The 18,005-nt window shown below is 41.6% G+C and overlaps 2 protein-coding genes across 4 annotated transcripts; one reads left to right on the top strand and one right to left on the bottom strand.

Annotated features, from left to right (window-relative positions):
* Positions 1 to 101: 101 nt before the first annotated feature.
* LOC127524785 (zinc finger CCCH domain-containing protein 6) lies at positions 102 to 11,109 on the top strand. Of its 3 annotated transcripts, none has more exons than XM_051916672.1 (12): positions 102 to 757; positions 3,481 to 3,697; positions 3,788 to 3,910; positions 3,983 to 4,220; positions 4,332 to 4,465; positions 4,551 to 4,679; positions 4,783 to 4,897; positions 5,019 to 5,128; positions 6,879 to 7,096; positions 7,430 to 7,857; positions 7,964 to 8,137; positions 8,843 to 11,109. In XM_051916672.1, exons 1-12 carry the CDS (start codon positions 672 to 674, stop codon positions 10,300 to 10,302), a joined length of 3,432 nt encoding a protein of 1,143 aa, XP_051772632.1. In that variant the 5' UTR covers positions 102 to 671; the 3' UTR covers positions 10,303 to 11,109. The 3 variants fall into 3 exon arrangements, with proteins under 3 accessions (XP_051772632.1, XP_051772631.1, XP_051772633.1); XM_051916671.1 differs by having other exon boundaries at positions 106 to 757; positions 4,548 to 4,679; XM_051916673.1 differs by lacking the exon at positions 102 to 757 and adding an exon at positions 3,311 to 3,328 and having other exon boundaries at positions 4,548 to 4,679.
* On the bottom strand, positions 11,057 to 15,179 carry LOC127524793 (uncharacterized). The gene is made up of 5 exons (XM_051916695.1): positions 13,670 to 15,179; positions 13,104 to 13,301; positions 12,855 to 13,027; positions 12,572 to 12,710; positions 11,057 to 12,391 (listed from the first exon to the last, which is right to left on the bottom strand). Exons 1-5 carry the CDS (start codon positions 15,173 to 15,175, stop codon positions 12,191 to 12,193), a joined length of 2,217 nt encoding a protein of 738 aa, XP_051772655.1. The 5' UTR covers positions 15,176 to 15,179; the 3' UTR covers positions 11,057 to 12,190.
* Positions 15,180 to 18,005: the final 2,826 nt, after the last annotated feature.

Raw genomic sequence — 18,005 nt, 5'->3', positions numbered from 1 at the left:
TACGTATGTATTTATTTGTTTTCTTGTTTATTAAATTCCAAAACATGTACAGCGGCTATTAGTGCTTTAGAAAATGAATCGTTGATTAAATAAAATGATAAAAACAGAACCCGTTAACAAAGTCATAAACAGTGCGTCATCCTAACTTGTACGGTGAGCAAAATGATTGGCATCTTCAGCAACCAATAGATCAACAGAAAATTACTCTCGCGCTTAGGCGCCAGTGCTTCAGCCAATAGTAGAGCGAGACAATGCAGCTTCGCGACGGCGGAAAAACAAGTGATTGGCTCCGACTCGCAAACTGGGCGGGACCACAAGCTTCTGCAAGATCCTCGCAGCCATTTTCACGAAAAGTGTTGCGGGCGCCATGTCTGTGGAAGATCCCGAAAAAGCCTTCGATTGTAAACACAATATTCTGCGTCTGCAGTCTCGCACCAGGTCATCTGTGAAACCGCCGGGGACATAAACAAAGCTGAGGGTATCAAAGCTGTGTTGAGACAGCGTTAAACATGAGACCGGATATAATGTCTGTTAAGCGTCTCATGTGTTGTTGAGACGTGTAAACCGTGAGTTTTTCTCCAGACTGTCAGTATATCAAAACCTTCAGCCAACGAGTGACTGATGCTCCTCACTCTGGTTGCGGAGAAGGGCCAGTTGCGTTACCAACCATCATGGCTTTTGTGAGCCTCTTCTCCAGTCCCCCAAGCCCCGTACTTGACAAAAACATGACAGACTGTGAGCTGACAGGGGAAGAAAGGTCGAGTAAACATGTTCTTATCTGCAAATGCTTCACTGTGCAGGTTCATGTGTGTGAATGTGAATCTTTTGGCACCTTTCTTGTTTTTTTTTTTTTTTTTTTCAACGTCAAGTACGTTAGTCTTCGTTTTCGTTTTTGGACAGGCCTTTCAGTTTCCCCCAGTTCACTTAGTAGTGGTCATATTTTCCTGCATGCACTTTAATTTAAATATCTGTTACAGAGGAAAGCAAGTGACACTGCTCATCTTTGTCAGTTTTCATCGCTTTCCCCACTTGTTTTGCGCTCTTATTTGAAGGACGTTTGGGTTTTTGTAGAAGGCTGGATATTATTACAGTTAATGTTAATAAGTCGTTTCAAGGCTGTTGAAAATAGATGTAAATAGATGCGTGTGGTGCCCCGCCCACTCACGTTCCATCGGAACGCCCCGCCCACCTGGGAAGGGAAAACATGTCTGGTTAGGGATTCGTGACAGGACTGTTGTGGCTTTGTAAGCCATGTTGAGCTGTTGTAATTGTCAACCAGGTCAGGTTGGCAGTCTGTCACAAGTTTATCTGCCCATTGTTAACTTGACATGAAAATTGACCCAATTTATTTTCTTGAATGCGTTCCTGGATTCATCATCACAGTGTTTATAACATATTTGTCAAATTTCATTGTCAGAAATGAAGTTCACATCCCAATTGGTTTTAATACAATTAGAGTTCGCTGCTCCATCCATGTTGCAATCGGCGAGGAAAGTTTTTACCCCCAAAAATTATTTTCTTTAATGCATTCCTGGTCTTATTTAGCACAATTCATCATCATAATGTTTATAACATATTTTGTCCATATTTGTCAAATTTCATTGTCAGAAATGAAGTTCATTGAAACATTCACATCCCAATTGGCTTTAATCCAATTAGATTTTACTGCTCCATCTATGTTGCAATGGAAAGTTTTTACCCAAAAATTATTTTCTTTCATGCATTCCTTGTCTTATTGTGCATGATTCATCATCACGATTGTTATAGCAAAACACACTATGTGTTTCCCGTTTTTATCAAATGTTGCCAATTTATTGATATGGTCATGGTTTGTGAACTCATAACTAGATTGGCCTAGAATAAAATAAATATTAAGTATAGCCCCCACTTTTAAATATCTAGGGCATTTTTGGAGGCTTTTTTTTGTCCTGATTCCTGAATAATTTCTGACCCTGATTCAGTTGCATTTATATCCCATTAATATAGTTGCACTTCAGTTGGCCAACAGTGATAAATCATGCATTATTGAATAAAAAAATTGCTGGCTTGGCCTTGACGGCATCCACATGCAAAAAAAAAAGTCTCATTGCAACTCCAAACCATGCCAGCTGTTTTTCAGATCGCTTTTACAGCACCTTGTATCTCTGTGTGTGCATCTAAATTTAGCCATGAGTTCAATGATTATATGTATAATATTGAAGAAGTGCAATGTGATTTAAATACTGCAATCATTATTGAGTTTTGCTTCCATTTCCACTTGTTTTTACCCTCCAAGTTCAACACAGAAGACACCAAGTTTGTCATCAAACCACTAATCTCACATACATAGTGAGCACATCCTCCCATTTACAAACATTTTTTCACTGTGTGTTTTTAAACACACTAAAGTGCCATCTTTTGCATGTCACTGTATGTAAAGCCCATTTATTTAGCTTTGTTTAACCCAGACATGTAAAACTCCCATAGATCTTGGTTTCTTTCTACAGTCTCATGGCCTACTTTATCTAAAACTGAGACCTTCAGAGTCTCTGTGTTATTGTGTCCTTGTTCTCACTCGCTGAGAAGCTGTTGGGAATTTGACAACTGGCAAAACAAACATTCACGTCCATTTTGGTTTTGATCCAATAAGAGTTCACCATTCATGTTGCATTGGGAATTTGAGAGGAAAGTTTATGCCCCATGATTATGTGACTCTAGCATTACCCAAAAGATTTATTTATTCTCAAACATATCCAAAAAAAGACCGCAAAAAATTGTATTGTTCGTATCCAGCATATGATTTTTTGTAGAGAAGATTTACGAGTTTTATATGTACTTAAGAAAATGTGAGTGTTGTTTGCCCATGTAAAACTCGACAACACAATACTATGGTGTTGTGGGTGTTTGCCAGTGCATTGCTATGCAGTTTCTAGGATGTTCTTTGTGGTTGCTAGAGCATTGTGGGTGGATGCTTTTTGGCCCAATTCTTTAATGCTTTATAACAAACCCCAAACTCTTCAGTATGAGCTATAATAGTAGATCTCTGAGCGTTTGGCATGATAATAGGTAATGGGTATGACAATGTTCTATGTTTGGTCGGGACTTGCTACTGCCAATACATACACAACATGCTGCTGTGAGCAAGTAAGAGATGCTGCTGCTGTACAATATGGCGTACATGAATTAACCATAGCAGATCTATACAGGTGGAGCTGGGGAAGGTGGAGGGTTTCTGAAGCACGCTGCATTGCTAAGGCAATGCTACCAAAGTATTTTGAAGGTCGATCATGCAAGCTCATTGGATACTGAGACAGCAGGAACCAATCAGCTGTCCCCTATAGATAACAATGTGATTACAAGCAGGTTGAGTAACAGGACCTATTAGCCTGTGCCATCTAGAGTTTTATGACAGAACTTTGTATTGTTGCTTGCCTTATCAAATACCATTGGTTTCTACTGACTCGTTTTGCATGCTCACATATGTTTGTTTTGGTCTTACAGGGAGGATGGTGAATTGGAGGATGGCGAAATAGATGATGAAGGCATAAGCATAGAAGAAGTGAAGGAAATTAAGGAAGAGTCTGAAGAGGCCGAGAAAGACAAAGAGAAGGTAAAGGAGAGAGAAAAAGATGACAAGTCGCACCGGCATTCCCGAAAGCGACACAGGAAAATTAAAGAGAAGCGACGGTCGAAGAGAAGGAGACGAGACCGACAAAAGGTGAGCAAAATAGCATTTTTTTTTTTTGTGCGACTGTCGATTGTTTTTACCTTTTCTTTTATGCTTTTTTCCAATGTTTTTCCAATTCAGCATCACTCTCCATCCAGTGGCTCCAGCTCGGACAGCTATGACTCAGATCACGAGCGTCAAGACAGACCTAAGAGCAAAAAGAGCAAAGGAACATATCGAGACCATGCCGGGGAGTTGGCACAGGTGAGTTCAGGGTTTTGGGTACTGTGCTTAAAATTTCCCTCAATTAATTTCCCTTTCTACCCATGATTATAGCGGGAAAATGAACCCGTAAAGCCACCGAGATCAATGCAGCACAAGAACAGCGATTTGGACAAATATAGTGACTACAGTGAAGAAAAGTATGACTATGATGACGAGGACGATTTCTCAGAGGAGTTGTCTAAATACAAACATGCTAAAGAGTCATCTGGTCATGGCAGAGGAGGGCCACCTAAAGACCAGGCCAAGAGACCAATTATGAAGGGACAACAAAAACAACAACAGCAGCAGTGTATGTTTGTTTACTTTACTTCAAAATATTATAGAGGTCTGCATTGAAGGCCCAACAGGCTTTTTACATTTAATGTGGCTTATTCTGGCATCTTTTTCTCTTGTTATATAGTTGGTGGGCAGCGCGGTAGAGGTCGTGGTGCCATTGGCAGGGGACGAGGAATGCCCAACAAAAATAAGAAACAAAAGGGCAAGAACTGGGGCAGAGGCCGTGGTCGAGGAGGAGAGCAGGGTGGAGGAGACGGGGTGAGAATTTCTCAGTTTTGATTGGACCATCACCAGTATGATCTCAGGGCACTCATGTTTACTGTCTTCATTGGTCTTATAGCAGGAATCTAAAGGTCCGCCCAATTTCCAGAAGAAGCGTCCAATCATGAGCCAGGAATTCATTAATCAACATACGGTTGAACACAATGGGAGGCACATTTGTAAATATTTCCTTGAGGGTCGATGCATCAAAGTAAGCTTATTACAAAACTATAACACAAATCCAGCACACAAACATGATTTAACATTTCGTTTTATTAATATTTGTACAATCATTTATTCATATTGCTTTACAGGGGGACCAGTGCAAGTTTGAACATGATAATGTTGTTCCAGAGAAGAAGAAAGAACTGTGCAAGTTTTATGTGCAGGGATACTGTACCAAAGGAGATATCTGTATATACATGCACAATATCCTTTCAAAACATCCTTTGGAAGAGTTTTTTACAGATTAACTGTGAGATAATCTTTACATGTCTTTAGGGTTTTCTCTTGTATTTACCTTGTTTTGGACCTTGACCTTTAAGTGTAAGTGAGTATCCTTGCAAATTCTTTCACACCGGAGCAAAGTGTTATCAAGGAGACAACTGCAAGTTTTCCCACGAGCCTTTAACTGACGTTACCAAGGAACTTTTGGACAAGGTATGGGCTAACTTGTGACTTAACATTCAGTTTCTGTACAAATACATGCACTTTATGCATATTTAAAATGCACTGATTCCTGAGAATTTTAAGTAACTTGGGATAATGTGCCTTTCTCAGATATGCAATGGTAATATAAATGTGTTCTCAGCAACTGTCCAGTTCCAGGCTCACAGTTGTTGTTTTTTTAGCACTTTATATGCAGTCCAGTGGCCAGATTCATAAACATAGCCGATATGTTATTAACTCTATACCCTTGCCTCATTTAATATATGCGGATTAGGCTTGCTACGGTAGTCGGTGTTACCGGTGTTCAGTCGCAACACTGGTTTCATCACTTGCCCACCGAGGCAAATTGTTTCAGTTTAACGCATTAAAAATATTTAAAGCGATTAACGCGGTATCCGTTTTTCTGTGTTATATTATCAAGCTCTTATTCATTCAAATGCTTGAAAAGAGAACGTGCTGTCAGTGAATGTCCTGCTTATGTGATACACACACAACCTGCGCCAGTATGGAGTTCTCTTCCGCGCTTGAACGAACCATAACACACAAATTATGCCAAAATGTCAGTGTTGTCGAATGTCCTCATAAGAGCAGTCTTAAATGAATGTAAAGATCTTTGTTTCTCTGTTTAATATAAGTGAGTTTGTCGTTGTTCTGTTTTATTGTTGTGTTTTTCACTAAGAATAATAACCCACCATTCAAGCAATTGCCGCTAATTTGAAAGTGAAAGTAAAATGCGCACAGCCACACCGGCATTCATAAGCGATTTAAAAATAAAAAAAGAGAGATGGAAGCCCCGCCCCCCAGTGACACCGTTATTACCGGTGTTGTCACATGTCGATTAACCGGCGTGAAAATTTTTTCACCGTCACATCCCTAAGGCGGATCAATAAATATGCAAATTAGCCCTGCCTCCGCCCACTCACGTCAGCTCAGAGATCCACTCGGTCAACTTACTGAGGTAAACGCTGCACAATTGTATTGCACTTTATAACATCGGACACATAACGGTAATTAATTTGATTAGCCTTTTACTTGACTATGTTATCAAACAGCTAATAATGTGTTGCTAATGTTACACAAACCATGTTCCCGTTCGTCATCTCAGAGCCTACTAACAATCAGTATCCTTACAAACGCTTTGAACAACTTAACGTCGTTGGAGAAGGGCATATAGTTCATCATAACATCATAATATACATCATACACCCCCTATATTGCTAAATCTACGCAATTTTTCATATCAACAGAAAAATATGTCAGGATTCTCTCAAGACTCCTCTGCTAGTTCGCTGTTAATGATATGCTAAAGCCCGCCGGCATGTTGACATGATTGTTTACAAGGTAGATTGTGACGTCACAGATACCAGCAATGTCAAACGAGACTCTCTTTTCCACTGCAGTTTTAAGGAGAACATACTCAGCAATGGTGTTGACTTATGAATTTGCACATGGTTTGTCTTAAAGTATATTAAAAACACCACATACACAACATTAAAAACTTGATTTTCACCACAGGGAATCTTTAAGAACTAGTCTGATTAATGAGGGGTAAAAAGTCTTACTTTTCAGATACAAATTAGACCAATCTACTTTTTTATGTAACTGACAGAGAACAATTAGATGACTAACTTATAAGAGTAGTCCAAGCAATTTATGCCACCAACCACCAATCTAGCAAATTTTCAATTCTTGGAAATATTTTATGTCACATTCAATGAATAAAGCATGTTGCACATTTTAGATCCTAAATACAGATGAGGAAACTGTCAATGAAGATGAGATGGAGTTAGAAGATCTGAGAAAACAAGGAATTGCCCCACTGCCTAAACCTCCTCCCGGAGTTGGATTGTTACCCACCCCTGGTCCTGGAAGTCCCCCGGATGGAGGCAAGAAGATCCCCTCTCTGTTTGAGATCAAAGTTCAGCCTACTGTGGACTTGGCACAGAAGATTGCTCTAAGGTACTATTGGCATTTATTGACCGATTCCTCTTAACTCTGTTTACATCCAGAATATTTGGTCAAGTTTACATTTAGTCTGTGATATAACCAGCCATTTAGCCTTTTTTCATACTCATATTCATCAGCCATAAAGTCATAATGAATAGTGGATTCCCACCTATTTTTTGCAAGTCAAACTACTTTGTTGGCATGCATGGATTGCCTATTCAAAATGATAGAAAAGTGAAGCTTACAAACATTTTTCTCCCCAATAGCCCAAATGAGTTTAACTGAAATACTGTCATCATATCTTGCTTATTGTATTTAGGCATTTCATTGTTGTTTTTATTGCAGGCCCAATTTCTACAACAGTACATCTCCCCCTGCTGGACAGTTTCAAGGTGGTCCACAGTTTGGCAGTAGCCCTGAGGATATGCAGGCTGGCAATATGATGTCTTCACCACCCAATCCTTCCCATCCCCCTCATCCAGGCTCCATAAGGAGCCCTCCCCTACCATTCACAGGTCCAGGAATGCCCCAAAGCCCTCCAGGCCAACCTCCACCCCAAGGCTTTGGTCAGTGCTCTCCAATGCCTCCTCCAGGTCAGCCTCCTGCTTTCCACGGCAACATGCAGCACATGAACCATCCTCCAGTGAATCAGCAGGGGGCTCCATTTCAACCTGTGCCTGACATGCAAATGAAAATGCCTTTCCAAAGCATGGGCCAGATGCCCTCCGAGTTCTTCAAGAATTTGTTTAGCAGCCAGTCTCTGGCCCAAGGGGGTAGGTCTTCATTTAGCATTAAAAAGTTTGTTTCCATTAATAGATGCTTCTAAAGCTTAAAATACAAGACTAGTAGTGATGCACCTTTTCTCTGTTGTACCTACAGATGATGGACCCATCCAGGACTCCCAGCCACATGGTAACGCTGATTCCAGTGGGATGCAGGACTTCCTGCCAGCTGTACAGAAAGTTTTACTTTTACATCTAAACCAGAACAAGCAAGACTCTGACTCTCATAGGGATGAGGGACAAGGATCTGCACCTCCCAACAGAGAGAAAGGTTAGAGAAGGATGTTGAAAAAAAACATTTTGAAACAATATTGCTTTAACCTTGAACAATGGCGTGCTGCAGGAACGAGTCCCAGAAATGGGGAAAAAGTTATCTTTTCGTCCTGAAGTCAGTGGGTTTTTGGTTGAAATAAGGTCTGTGGTTAACACAAGCTCTGGATATTTTCACGTTTTATTATATGACAAAATACACCAGTAATACCCCACTTGTGATGTTTTAAAAAAGTTTTTACATGTCTTGAAAAAGGCAATTGCTAACAAGTGGCTAAATGGGACTACAGAGGTTGTCGGGGACATTAAACATCATCATGACCATAGGCGTAATTTACAGGTGGGACATGTTCCCACCACTTTTTGCCAGGGTCGATATTGTCCCCACCACTTTTTGAAACATCTTGCGGCACAGATGTATCTAATACAAAATAAACATCTCCAGTTGATTAGAAATCTGGCGCTGGGATGTGTTCTTTTTGAAATCATTCTGAGTGCTCATTGCCGCTGTCAGTGGCGCTCTTGGCACTCGTGCACACTGCGCTGTCTTCACACAGACGAGCGCTTCAATCTGTCGCTTAACGCTGTTGTGGATACTCTGTTTATATAGTCAAACCAGTGTTGGATACTAATAAACTAGCAAAGATGGTTTAAAATATGAGTTCTTGGTTCCGGTTTATATTCTAATATAATTTCTGTTCATTAGATGAAACCCCTAATTGGTACTCCAGTGACGAGGAAGAGGGCAGTAGTGTAACAGCCATCCTTAATTCTCTAAAGAAGCAGAATGAAATGTTGAAAAACCAGCCTATCATGGCACCAGCCGACCCTAGACTCCAGAAGGAGCGATCTTTGCCCGGCGATCCTCGAGTAAAAGCTGACCCACGTCAGCGACCCCCAGACCCCAGGAAAGACGCTGGAGATGGTGTCGGGGATCCCAGGATGGCCAGAGACCCACGCAAGATGAAACCTATGGATGCCTCCAAACCTGATCCTCATCGCCACCCAAACCCCTCCACGTCCCACAAACCGCCCGCTGGAGAGGATGATGAGGAGTTTGAGAGAGAGCTAAGGGAAAGAGCAGCCTTGATCCCATTGGATCCCAGTCCTGGAGCCACGCTTCGAGACCCCCGCTGTCAGATCAAGCAGTTCAGTCACATCCGGGTGGATATTCTCCTCCAGCGTCCGGCCTTTGCTCAAACCGTGGTTTGGGCTCCAGAGGACCTCATTCCTCTGTTGGTTCCCAAACAGGAGCACTCCATAAACCTGCCGCTCCCACCTTTAATAGCAGATGCTCAACTAAACCGTAGCCTTTCCTCTCCACCGGATCACCCTCCATCAGCAACTCTGTCTCCTCCTGATCCACGTCTCGCAGCCGCCCGCTTCAAGGAGGGTGTTGGTCGACTCGGCAGCCCTCCCGGTAGGACGGTAGATTCTCGCCACCACCTTCCGGACAAGCCCTTGGACCCACGTACTCACAAGACTCTTGATCCCAGAATCAGCCGATCTGGCAGCCTGGACTCCAAGCTACCAGGTGTGAGGGAGAGTCCGTCTGGAGGAGGAGATCCACGGCTACAGCGTGGATCCTCAAACCAACCTGTTGCCGCTTCCGCTAAGCCCGATTCGGAGAAGTTGCCCCCATATGCTCCCCGTCTGGCATCTTCCATAGGTGCGGGTCTTGAGAGCCCAACCACACTGTTAGGCGGGATCAGTTTATACGATCCGCGCAATCACAGCTTACTCTCCCCGAAACGTGAAAGCGAGGAGCACCCTAAAAAGTCGAGTATCCTAAAGCCTCCTCCGAAGCTCCAAAGCTCCCCACCACAGGGAACAGAGATGGAAAAAGATGAAAAAAGTCCAGTTGATGACTCTGAGAGCAACACAAGTGGCTGTACGCCAAACCCTCCTCCTGTGCCTACCGTAATGCCAGCGTCTCCGTGCTCGCCAGTCCGGGCGGCAGCTCCCGCTGTGCACAACTTGCCCATCCAGGCACTAGCAGGACTGATACGGCCTGCTTACACTGACCCGCGGCAGAACAGACCCGTGGGCTCTGCCGGTGGGACGCCGCAAGAGGATGAGGAGGACAAAGACAGTAAGAAGAAAGACAGGCCCCTGAGGGATGTCTTTAAAACCTTTGACCCTACAGCCTCTCCGTTCTGTCAGTAAACACACTTACACTGAATATAGCTCATGTATACTGTATCTGTACATCTGTTCTTTGTATTCACCCTGCATGTATATGAAGCTTTTCTATTTATTTATATTTGTTTGTACATATATTCTCCACTGCTGCATCATGGTCTAAGCAGAGATATTTTTCTTTTGGCCCTTGTGCATTCATTAGACTGTCACGACAAAGACTTTATTTGCTCAAGAAGCATTTTAAGTAAAAATTATATCTGGTATATGGACACTTTGGTAATCAGAGTGTAATATCAGTGATACAATGGTTCTGTCGCTAGAGAAGGTTAAAAGGGATGTGTGGCTTATAGTATTCATATTTGTAGTACTGTGTAATACATAAATCTATTAAAAATATACATTTTTGCTAAATTCCCACAGTATTTATCACATTACTACATACAAAGCATATATAAACATTGTAATATAGCAGGACTTCTATGTCTCATTTATCTCAAATGTGCTTTTCCATCAAAGTTGGCAGTTGTGATTTTGGTGAGGAAAATGGTTAATGTATGAGATTACTTTCAGAGAATCTCTATTGTAAATGGTTTCCTTTTTAACACGAGGCATTTTTCATCTTTTTTATTGTCATTGGTTGTTTTTTTTTTGTGTGTGTAGATAATTTTATTGTATTTGTTTATGTATGTTTTTCCACAGAAAATTCTGAATCGCTTTTGTGTTCTTTTACCATTGACTGAAATGTTAGTAAGGGAATTTAAACACAACAGTCACTTTCCTCTTTTTTTTTTAAAATTCATTGTGTCAAATAAAAATGAATTGTGATTCTGATGCCAGTGTTGACTTCAGTCATTGTTGAAGCCTTCTGCCTAATGGATTTTATTCGTTTTGCTTTATAGTTAATTTTGAGATAAAAATTAAAAATGTTTATTCAGATGCCATGAAATAAAAATGCTCAGTACAAATTGCATACCTGCACTTCTAAATCATTTACCATGCTTGCTGTAGTCTGTCACCAAAAATGTGTGATTCAGACTTTCAATATAAAAAATTAGGCAATGTTGAAAAAGAACACAAAAAAAGACATTGCTAATGTAAGATTAAAATCCTCAAAATTATTGAACGCATACACCGATCAGAACAACGAGTTTGAGGTGTTGACTTGACCTCCAAATTCCCCAGATCTCAATCCAATGGAGCATCTGTGGGATGTGCTGAACAAACAAGTCCGATCCATGGAGGCTCCACCTCGCAACTTACAGGACTTAAAGGATCTGCTGCTAACATCTTGGTGTCAGATACCACAGCACACCTTCAGGGGTCCATGCTTCGACGGGTCAGGTTCATATTTCATATTTTCAAGTTCATATTTTGCTGTTTTAGCAGCAAAAGGGGGACCAACACAATATTAGGAAGGTGGTCATAATGTAATGCCTGATCGGAGTATATGCTTGTATTTGTTATATTTAGCATATTAGGAATGCAAGTTCATATTTTATAAGTTCATATGTCCTTTTTCTACACTTTGTTTAACTTCTACATGTATATGTTCATTTTTTTTTTTTTTTAGAAGTATTACAGTAAATGATTTATAAATGTGATCAGTCATGCAATTTTGACTATGATGATGTGATATTGAAAATGTATTTGCATTGTGCACATTTTAGGCATGCATTGCTCACGTATTAGTGTTATTTTTATGGCCTCTGATTAAATATTTTTGAGAAAATTGTCATAAAGCACATTGTGTGCAGTCTCTTGTGCTTTTTTTTTTTTTTTTACATTGGTGTGAAAGGCTAAAAAAAATTATAAATGAAAGTGATAGAGCTCATTGACTGTTTCCCACTATACAATAACAACAGAATAAAAACAAAAGTTGGGCAAAAATTAAGACCCTTTATTTTGTGTTTACTCATTTGTAATTATCTAACACATTGATGGGTGGAGCGAGGCTGGGAGCCGCTGAATGCTGGGAAGTCCTACGTAGGCCCAAATCATCAGTTTCAGGGTTGAGCTGTTCTTGAGCTCGGTGGATAAGGAGACTCTTTTTCCACTGGAAACAGAACGCTGCTGCCTTCGCTGCTTCAGAGTTTGGCTCAGGTTGTTTCAAACCCTGTAAGATCAGAAAGGATTAAAAACACGATCATGCCAAATAGCATACAAGATGAGAGACACCACTACTTTTTACTCATTCCCTGGTGTTGAGCACCAGGCTGTGGTTTCCTTTTTGCCTTGCCTTGACCTTTCTTTGCTCCCCTCACAATCTTATTTGGGGGAAAGCTTTTTCTCTTACCCTGATGCAAGCAGTCTCTGCAGCTCGTACTCCTTGGATAACTGTCTGGAGTAGATTCTGTGCGTTCTTCACCAGGATCTCGTCTGATGATTTGCACCCAGGAGTAACTGCATTAACACTGGAGAGACACCATGCACCCCTTGGGTCACATGAGATTTTTGCATGTTTAATTTTTTATTGGAAATATTGTCATTTGAACAAGATTGAATGTGTCAGTGATGTAGGGAAGAAAGACCTTCAATCAGAATTGTTGGGAGTCAAGGAGATAAATATGCTTTCTCACCTAGAAATGATAGTAAGTTGGTTGGAAATGGTAAGAATCTGCTCTGCAATAACACAGAGCTCATCTGTACAATGCTTGTCCAAACAGTGGTCCGCTATGACACGCACAAACCGGGTGATCGACTGGCCACTTGAGATGAGATCTTTTGCAGATGTTACAAAAGCATCTTTAGTCTACAGGTGAAACAAACTTGTGTCAATATGGCAACATAGCCTTTCTACAAAACAACACTTTAAAAGTGTTTCTGACCTGGATTGGCCCTTTCTTCTTTAGGTACTGGGCCATGTGATAGAGTTTATCTGCCATTTCTTTCGTCACCTTGACAATCTGGTTACCCTTGTCATCCCACTTCTCAGTCTCCCGTTTCAGAAAGAGAGATGTGTAAGAGAGAGTTGTATCTACTAAGGTGAACACAGGACCTCTTGGGCTCATCTGGGATGTCTCTTCCTGGGGTAGATAATTAATATTTTACATTGCTTAAGGCCCATTCACACCAAGAACGATAACTATAAAGATAACGATAAAGCTATACTTCTAAAAATCTGACAGCCAATCAGAATCAATTAGAATTTAAGGGCTCACGCATTTAAAATGGCAGACGACATTGTGGAGAAGTTAATCGCCGAGGTCCAGAAAAATCCACCACTGTTTGACAAGTCAAACCCCCTTTTCAAGGATACTTTAAAGAAAATGGATTTACGAAAAACAATTGGTCATACCCTCAGAATCATTATAATTATCTTTATAGTTATTGTTCTTGGTGTGAATGGGCCTTTAGACTCTAAAATGTTCATCTACGATAACATGATTCTTACCTTATTTGGTTCCTGATTGGACACATGTTGGACACTGGTACTCGGTTTGCTTTTAATAGGACCTTGAGTACTTGTGGATATAGGATGTAGTGTTGCCTTTTGTGTGAAACTTATTGGTGTTTGGGACATGACAAATCCACTAGACTCTTTGCCCTGCAATGCACACTTGATCTGTTCCTTTGTAACCACAAGAATTCCATCTACTTTACTGAGTTCTTCAACAAGGTAATGCGCCTTTGCTGACCAGCACTGTGATTGAATATCAAGAGTGAGAGTGTCTCCGAGAGTTTGCGTCTCTGCTATTAATCTGGCTCTACTCACAATGTCTGACATCTGAAATGTCAAGTGGTCATTGATGAATCTCAGATTGGACCTTTCCTTTGGGTCTCTAATGAAGTTGAAACAGTCCTGGATGGACTCTGTGGCGCTTTTAACATTCTGCATAAGCAATTCTGCAGCACTTTCAAATTGCGCCAGTTTATCTTCAGTTTCCGTGTCACTATCTTTTGCTTGGACCGAGCATGCCAAAGCAATCGTATTTTGAATGGCTGTCTGATAATCTTGGTTAACTTTGCTCAAAAGACAAGACAGTGCTTTCATTTTAGTCTGAAGCTGTCTCTGAAGCAGCTCTGACTTCGCCAGAATCAGGACACTTGAGAGGGACACCGTACTAACTCCTTCAGCAGCCTGTAGGTAGGAGTCCGTAAGAGTCTTCACGTCTTCTTGTAGCTCTCCTAGAAGTTTTACTTTATAGCTGTCTCGACAGTTCAGAGAAGACAATCTTGCGGCTTCTTGTATACGAAGCGAGTTCTCGGACATTACTGCCAACCATTTCTTGGGTGTCATTTGATGTGTAATTAGGTGGCCCTTACCATCAGTTGTAGCTGTTCCCAACATCTTATCCAATGAGTTCAACAGGACTTGGACAGACAAGGCCCAAAGCATGCAGAGACCATCAATCTCATCAGTTCGAGTCGGTCTTGAACCCACTATGTCCGTGAGATTCTTTGTGTTGGTTTGAGCTTTTTGGAGCTTGCTCTGCAAAGACCCTATACTCTCATGACACCCACCCATCAACTTTATATCTGCTGATGTCACAAGTTGCACGGCATCTGCACATAAACACATGACCTCGGTGAGTTCCTGTGTGATGGACTCCAGCATATTTGGTACATAGTTTTGGAACATGGAGTATACAGCATGGTACCACATCCCAGCCACTGGCAGCAGAATCTTACGGGCATTTTTTATGAGGTCTGAGAATTGCGTACTGTGCTTATAAATGCTATCTGTGCCCCTGGCTGAACTCATGGCTGTTTCCTGCGCTGTCTGAACTAGCAAGGGTGTCAAGGACACGAGTTTGGACCGCAGACTTTCCATTTCCTCATTATCAGCTGTGTCTATGACACTGGTGGCTTCTCTTGTAGCTTGGGCATAGCTGTTTGAGAGTCCTAGAACTCCAGTGCAAGCCATGTTGAGAGCCTCTACATCTTTACCTTTGGTCATGCAGACAACTTCACACAAAAGAGGCAACAACTCCAAATTATGGAGCTGTACAACAGCTTTAGATTCCACAACAGGTGCAATCCATGCTTCTTCTGTGATTGGCACATCATGATCCATTATTGTTCGAACAGCCTGATTCTCCAAACCATCTTCAAGCTGACATGGAATTTCTTCACTAGTGGAACTTCGCACTGAAGACTCTGTTTTATCAGAATCTGCAGTTGATCTTTCATGTTCTGAAATGGGCGCAGCACATGGTAGAGTACCAGCAGACTGGCGGGCCCCCTCCCGCAGTGGGCTGAGAAGATGTGGATGCTGCAAACCATCAAGTCCTTCACGTAGAATTTCAAAGTGTTTCAAAGCTGTTGAGACACTAGTAGAAAGCGATGAGAAAGCCTCATTGCTAAGACTGGTATGAGAATATATATCAGTGACACAGCTTGTTACCTCAGCAGCAGATCCTTCCGCTTGTTTTATCAGAACCAGGAGTCCATTACGGTAGATTGGATTGTCACTCTTACTGACATGCCTTTTCACAAGCTGGATTACCAAGCTCATATGGCCAATGAGCAAGCTTGCCTGTTTTGTGAGAAACTGTGCATCCTCATCTTTATGTGCCTCAATGCACCCCTTAAAGCTGCTCTCCATCTCATGCAAAGCAAGACAGACAAAGTCCTTCACGTTTATAATGCTACTACAAGCATGCAAGAGCTGCTCCATCTCCTCTGACCATCTCTGATGCATCTCTTTTAGTTTTTCCAGAACTTCACTTGAACGCACGTTGTCTTCCTCAAAATTTTCTAGAAGTGCTGCAATTGCTTGTTTCAGTCTCATAATGCATCCCCTCGAGTTCTCTACACCCTCAAGACTGTTTTCATCACACGCTAAAGCTGAGATGAAGCCAGCCACCTCTGATATTTTGTCAGCATGAGCCCTGAAGGATTCCGATTGCACCCGAAGTGTTTCCACATCCAACTCATCATCATCTTGCCCATCCTGGAAAATATATCTCACAGTGTGCACCAGTTGTTCCAAGGGAGTTGAACTTGTGACAAATATGTTCATTACTTGCAAGTGGGTGGCTTTTACCACAGCATCTTCAAGTTTGTGGATTTGCTCCAATAGGGAAGCAGATGATTTTGCAAGCTGTTGATCATCACAGCATTTCATTTGTTGTGACATCTCTGACCAATGCTGAAGAACTTGCTTGGAGTGTGCTGTAACCTCAAACTGAATATCCCTCCGAGAGGTGTTTGCTACCGCCATGCTGTAGAACACCAGGTCACGAAGCATAACATCAAAACCACCATCTTTAACAGAAGCAGGGTCAGACAGCAGTCTTAGTATCTTGTTCTGTATTTCAGTGTAGTATCCACATGAACCAGTGGCAGATGGTTCACAGTTGCTCTTGAGTTTGGTTATGATGTCATTTACAGTTGAATCCACCTGGTTTAGGATGTACTGCTTTGCACCCTGGGCCTCCTCGCTGTGTGGATGTTTGATGGTCGTGTACATGGCAGTGTGCAGCATGGAAACGCATTTTTTCAGGGTTTCTATAGAAGCCCTCAAATGCTCTTGCTGTTTACCGTCACGCAGTTCCTGAATTCTTTCCACCACTAAGTTGTGAAGAAGCAGCATTGCCTTTGAGTATACTTTAAATGCTCTCAATAAGGACGAGATGTTCGCTGCGGCTCCTACTTGAGAAAGACACTGCAAAAGCCAGTCAGCGGCTGCAGTGATCTTCCTTATAGTTGCATCATCTTCAACTAGAAGGATCTGTAGTCCAAAAACAAATGGAATTGGGGCACTTCAATCATGTAAGCCGATCGTGTCTAGATGGTAGATTCTCCTTTTTCACAGAATAAGAATTACCATTTGGACACAAACATATAGGCTAGGGTTCTCAACTCTGGCCCTCAAGGTTAACTTTTCTGCAGAGTTTAGCTCAATCCCTAATCTAACACACCTGAATAAGCTAAACAAGGGCTGTGTCCAAAATAGCCCCCTATATCCTCATTCACTATTCAAAAATAAGTCAGGAATTTGGACACTGAGTGCTGCCGCTTTTGCGTAGTTTTTGCTTGCTGTTTAATAATCGTTTGGAACTTGGCAAACTGGCAAAAGCCTGGTTTCTCCCAAGGTTTTTTTCTCCATTTTAACACCAATTTGCCATTTGTCTGCCACCTAATGTCACCTGATGGAGTTTGGGTTCCTTGCCGCTGTCGCCTCTGGCTTGCTTAGTTGGGGACACTTGACTTGACATTTGATATTCAACAGTGCTTTGATCTGCCTGCATTGACACTATTCTTTAAGAGCTGCTGTGCAGCCAAACAATGTACCAGTTATCAATGTAAAGCTGCTTTGACACAATCTACATTGTAAAAAGTGCTATATAAATAAAGGTGACTTGACTTGACTTGACTGGCAGCTCCAGTAGTAATGAAAAGATTTATCTTGAACTCTGTCATGGAAACTATGTATAAACCTTAATTAGACAATTTGACAATCAATTAAAAAGGAATTTATACCTGTATGATATTACGCTGTAGCCACATTGGACCAGCGGTTTGGAAAATGGATGGATGATTCAGCTGCGGGCGTCATCTTCTGGCGAGACGCAGAATTAATTCGGCACGCGACTCTCACAGTGCATTATGGGTATTCTCTAGCTGTTGAGCATACATCGGTTGTACACTCGTTATTGTGGTACATTGTTAGATTGAATGAGTGCATTCAATAACTGTCCCCTCAAATAGTGCCCTATTTAAGGGTATACAGTAGGGGGCGATTTTGGACACAGCGAAGGTCTTCAGGATTACTAGACAGTTAC

The sequence above is a fragment of the Ctenopharyngodon idella genome, chromosome 13, assembly GCF_019924925.1.
Source record: "Ctenopharyngodon idella isolate HZGC_01 chromosome 13, HZGC01, whole genome shotgun sequence".
In the NCBI taxonomy this organism is placed as follows: Eukaryota; Metazoa; Chordata; class Actinopteri; order Cypriniformes; family Xenocyprididae; genus Ctenopharyngodon; species Ctenopharyngodon idella.
Note: the sequence above shows the minus strand (reverse complement) of the source record. Positions and strands in the feature narration are given on the sequence as shown.

Bases quoted from the DNA above. Each gene is read 5' to 3' on its own strand.
- LOC127524785 (XM_051916671.1), top strand. From the start codon at position 672: ATGGCTTTTGTGAGCCTCTTCTCCAGTCCCCCAAGCCCCGTACTTGAC. The intron at 758-3,480 runs GTCGAGTAAACA...TTGGTCTTACAG, and splicing joins GAGCTGACAGGGGAAGAAAG to GGAGGATGGTGAATTGGAGG. The intron at 7,858-7,963 runs GTAGGTCTTCAT...TTGTACCTACAG, and splicing joins CCAGTCTCTGGCCCAAGGGG to ATGATGGACCCATCCAGGAC.
- LOC127524793 (XM_051916695.1), bottom strand. From the start codon at position 15,175: ATGACCAAAGGTAAAGATGTAGAGGCTCTCAACATGGCTTGCACTGGA. The intron at 13,302-13,669 runs GTAAGAATCATG...TATCTACCCCAG, and splicing joins CCAATCAGGAACCAAATAAG to GAAGAGACATCCCAGATGAG. The intron at 12,711-12,854 runs GTGAGAAAGCAT...ATGTGACCCAAG, and splicing joins CAACTTACTATCATTTCTAG to GGGTGCATGGTGTCTCTCCA.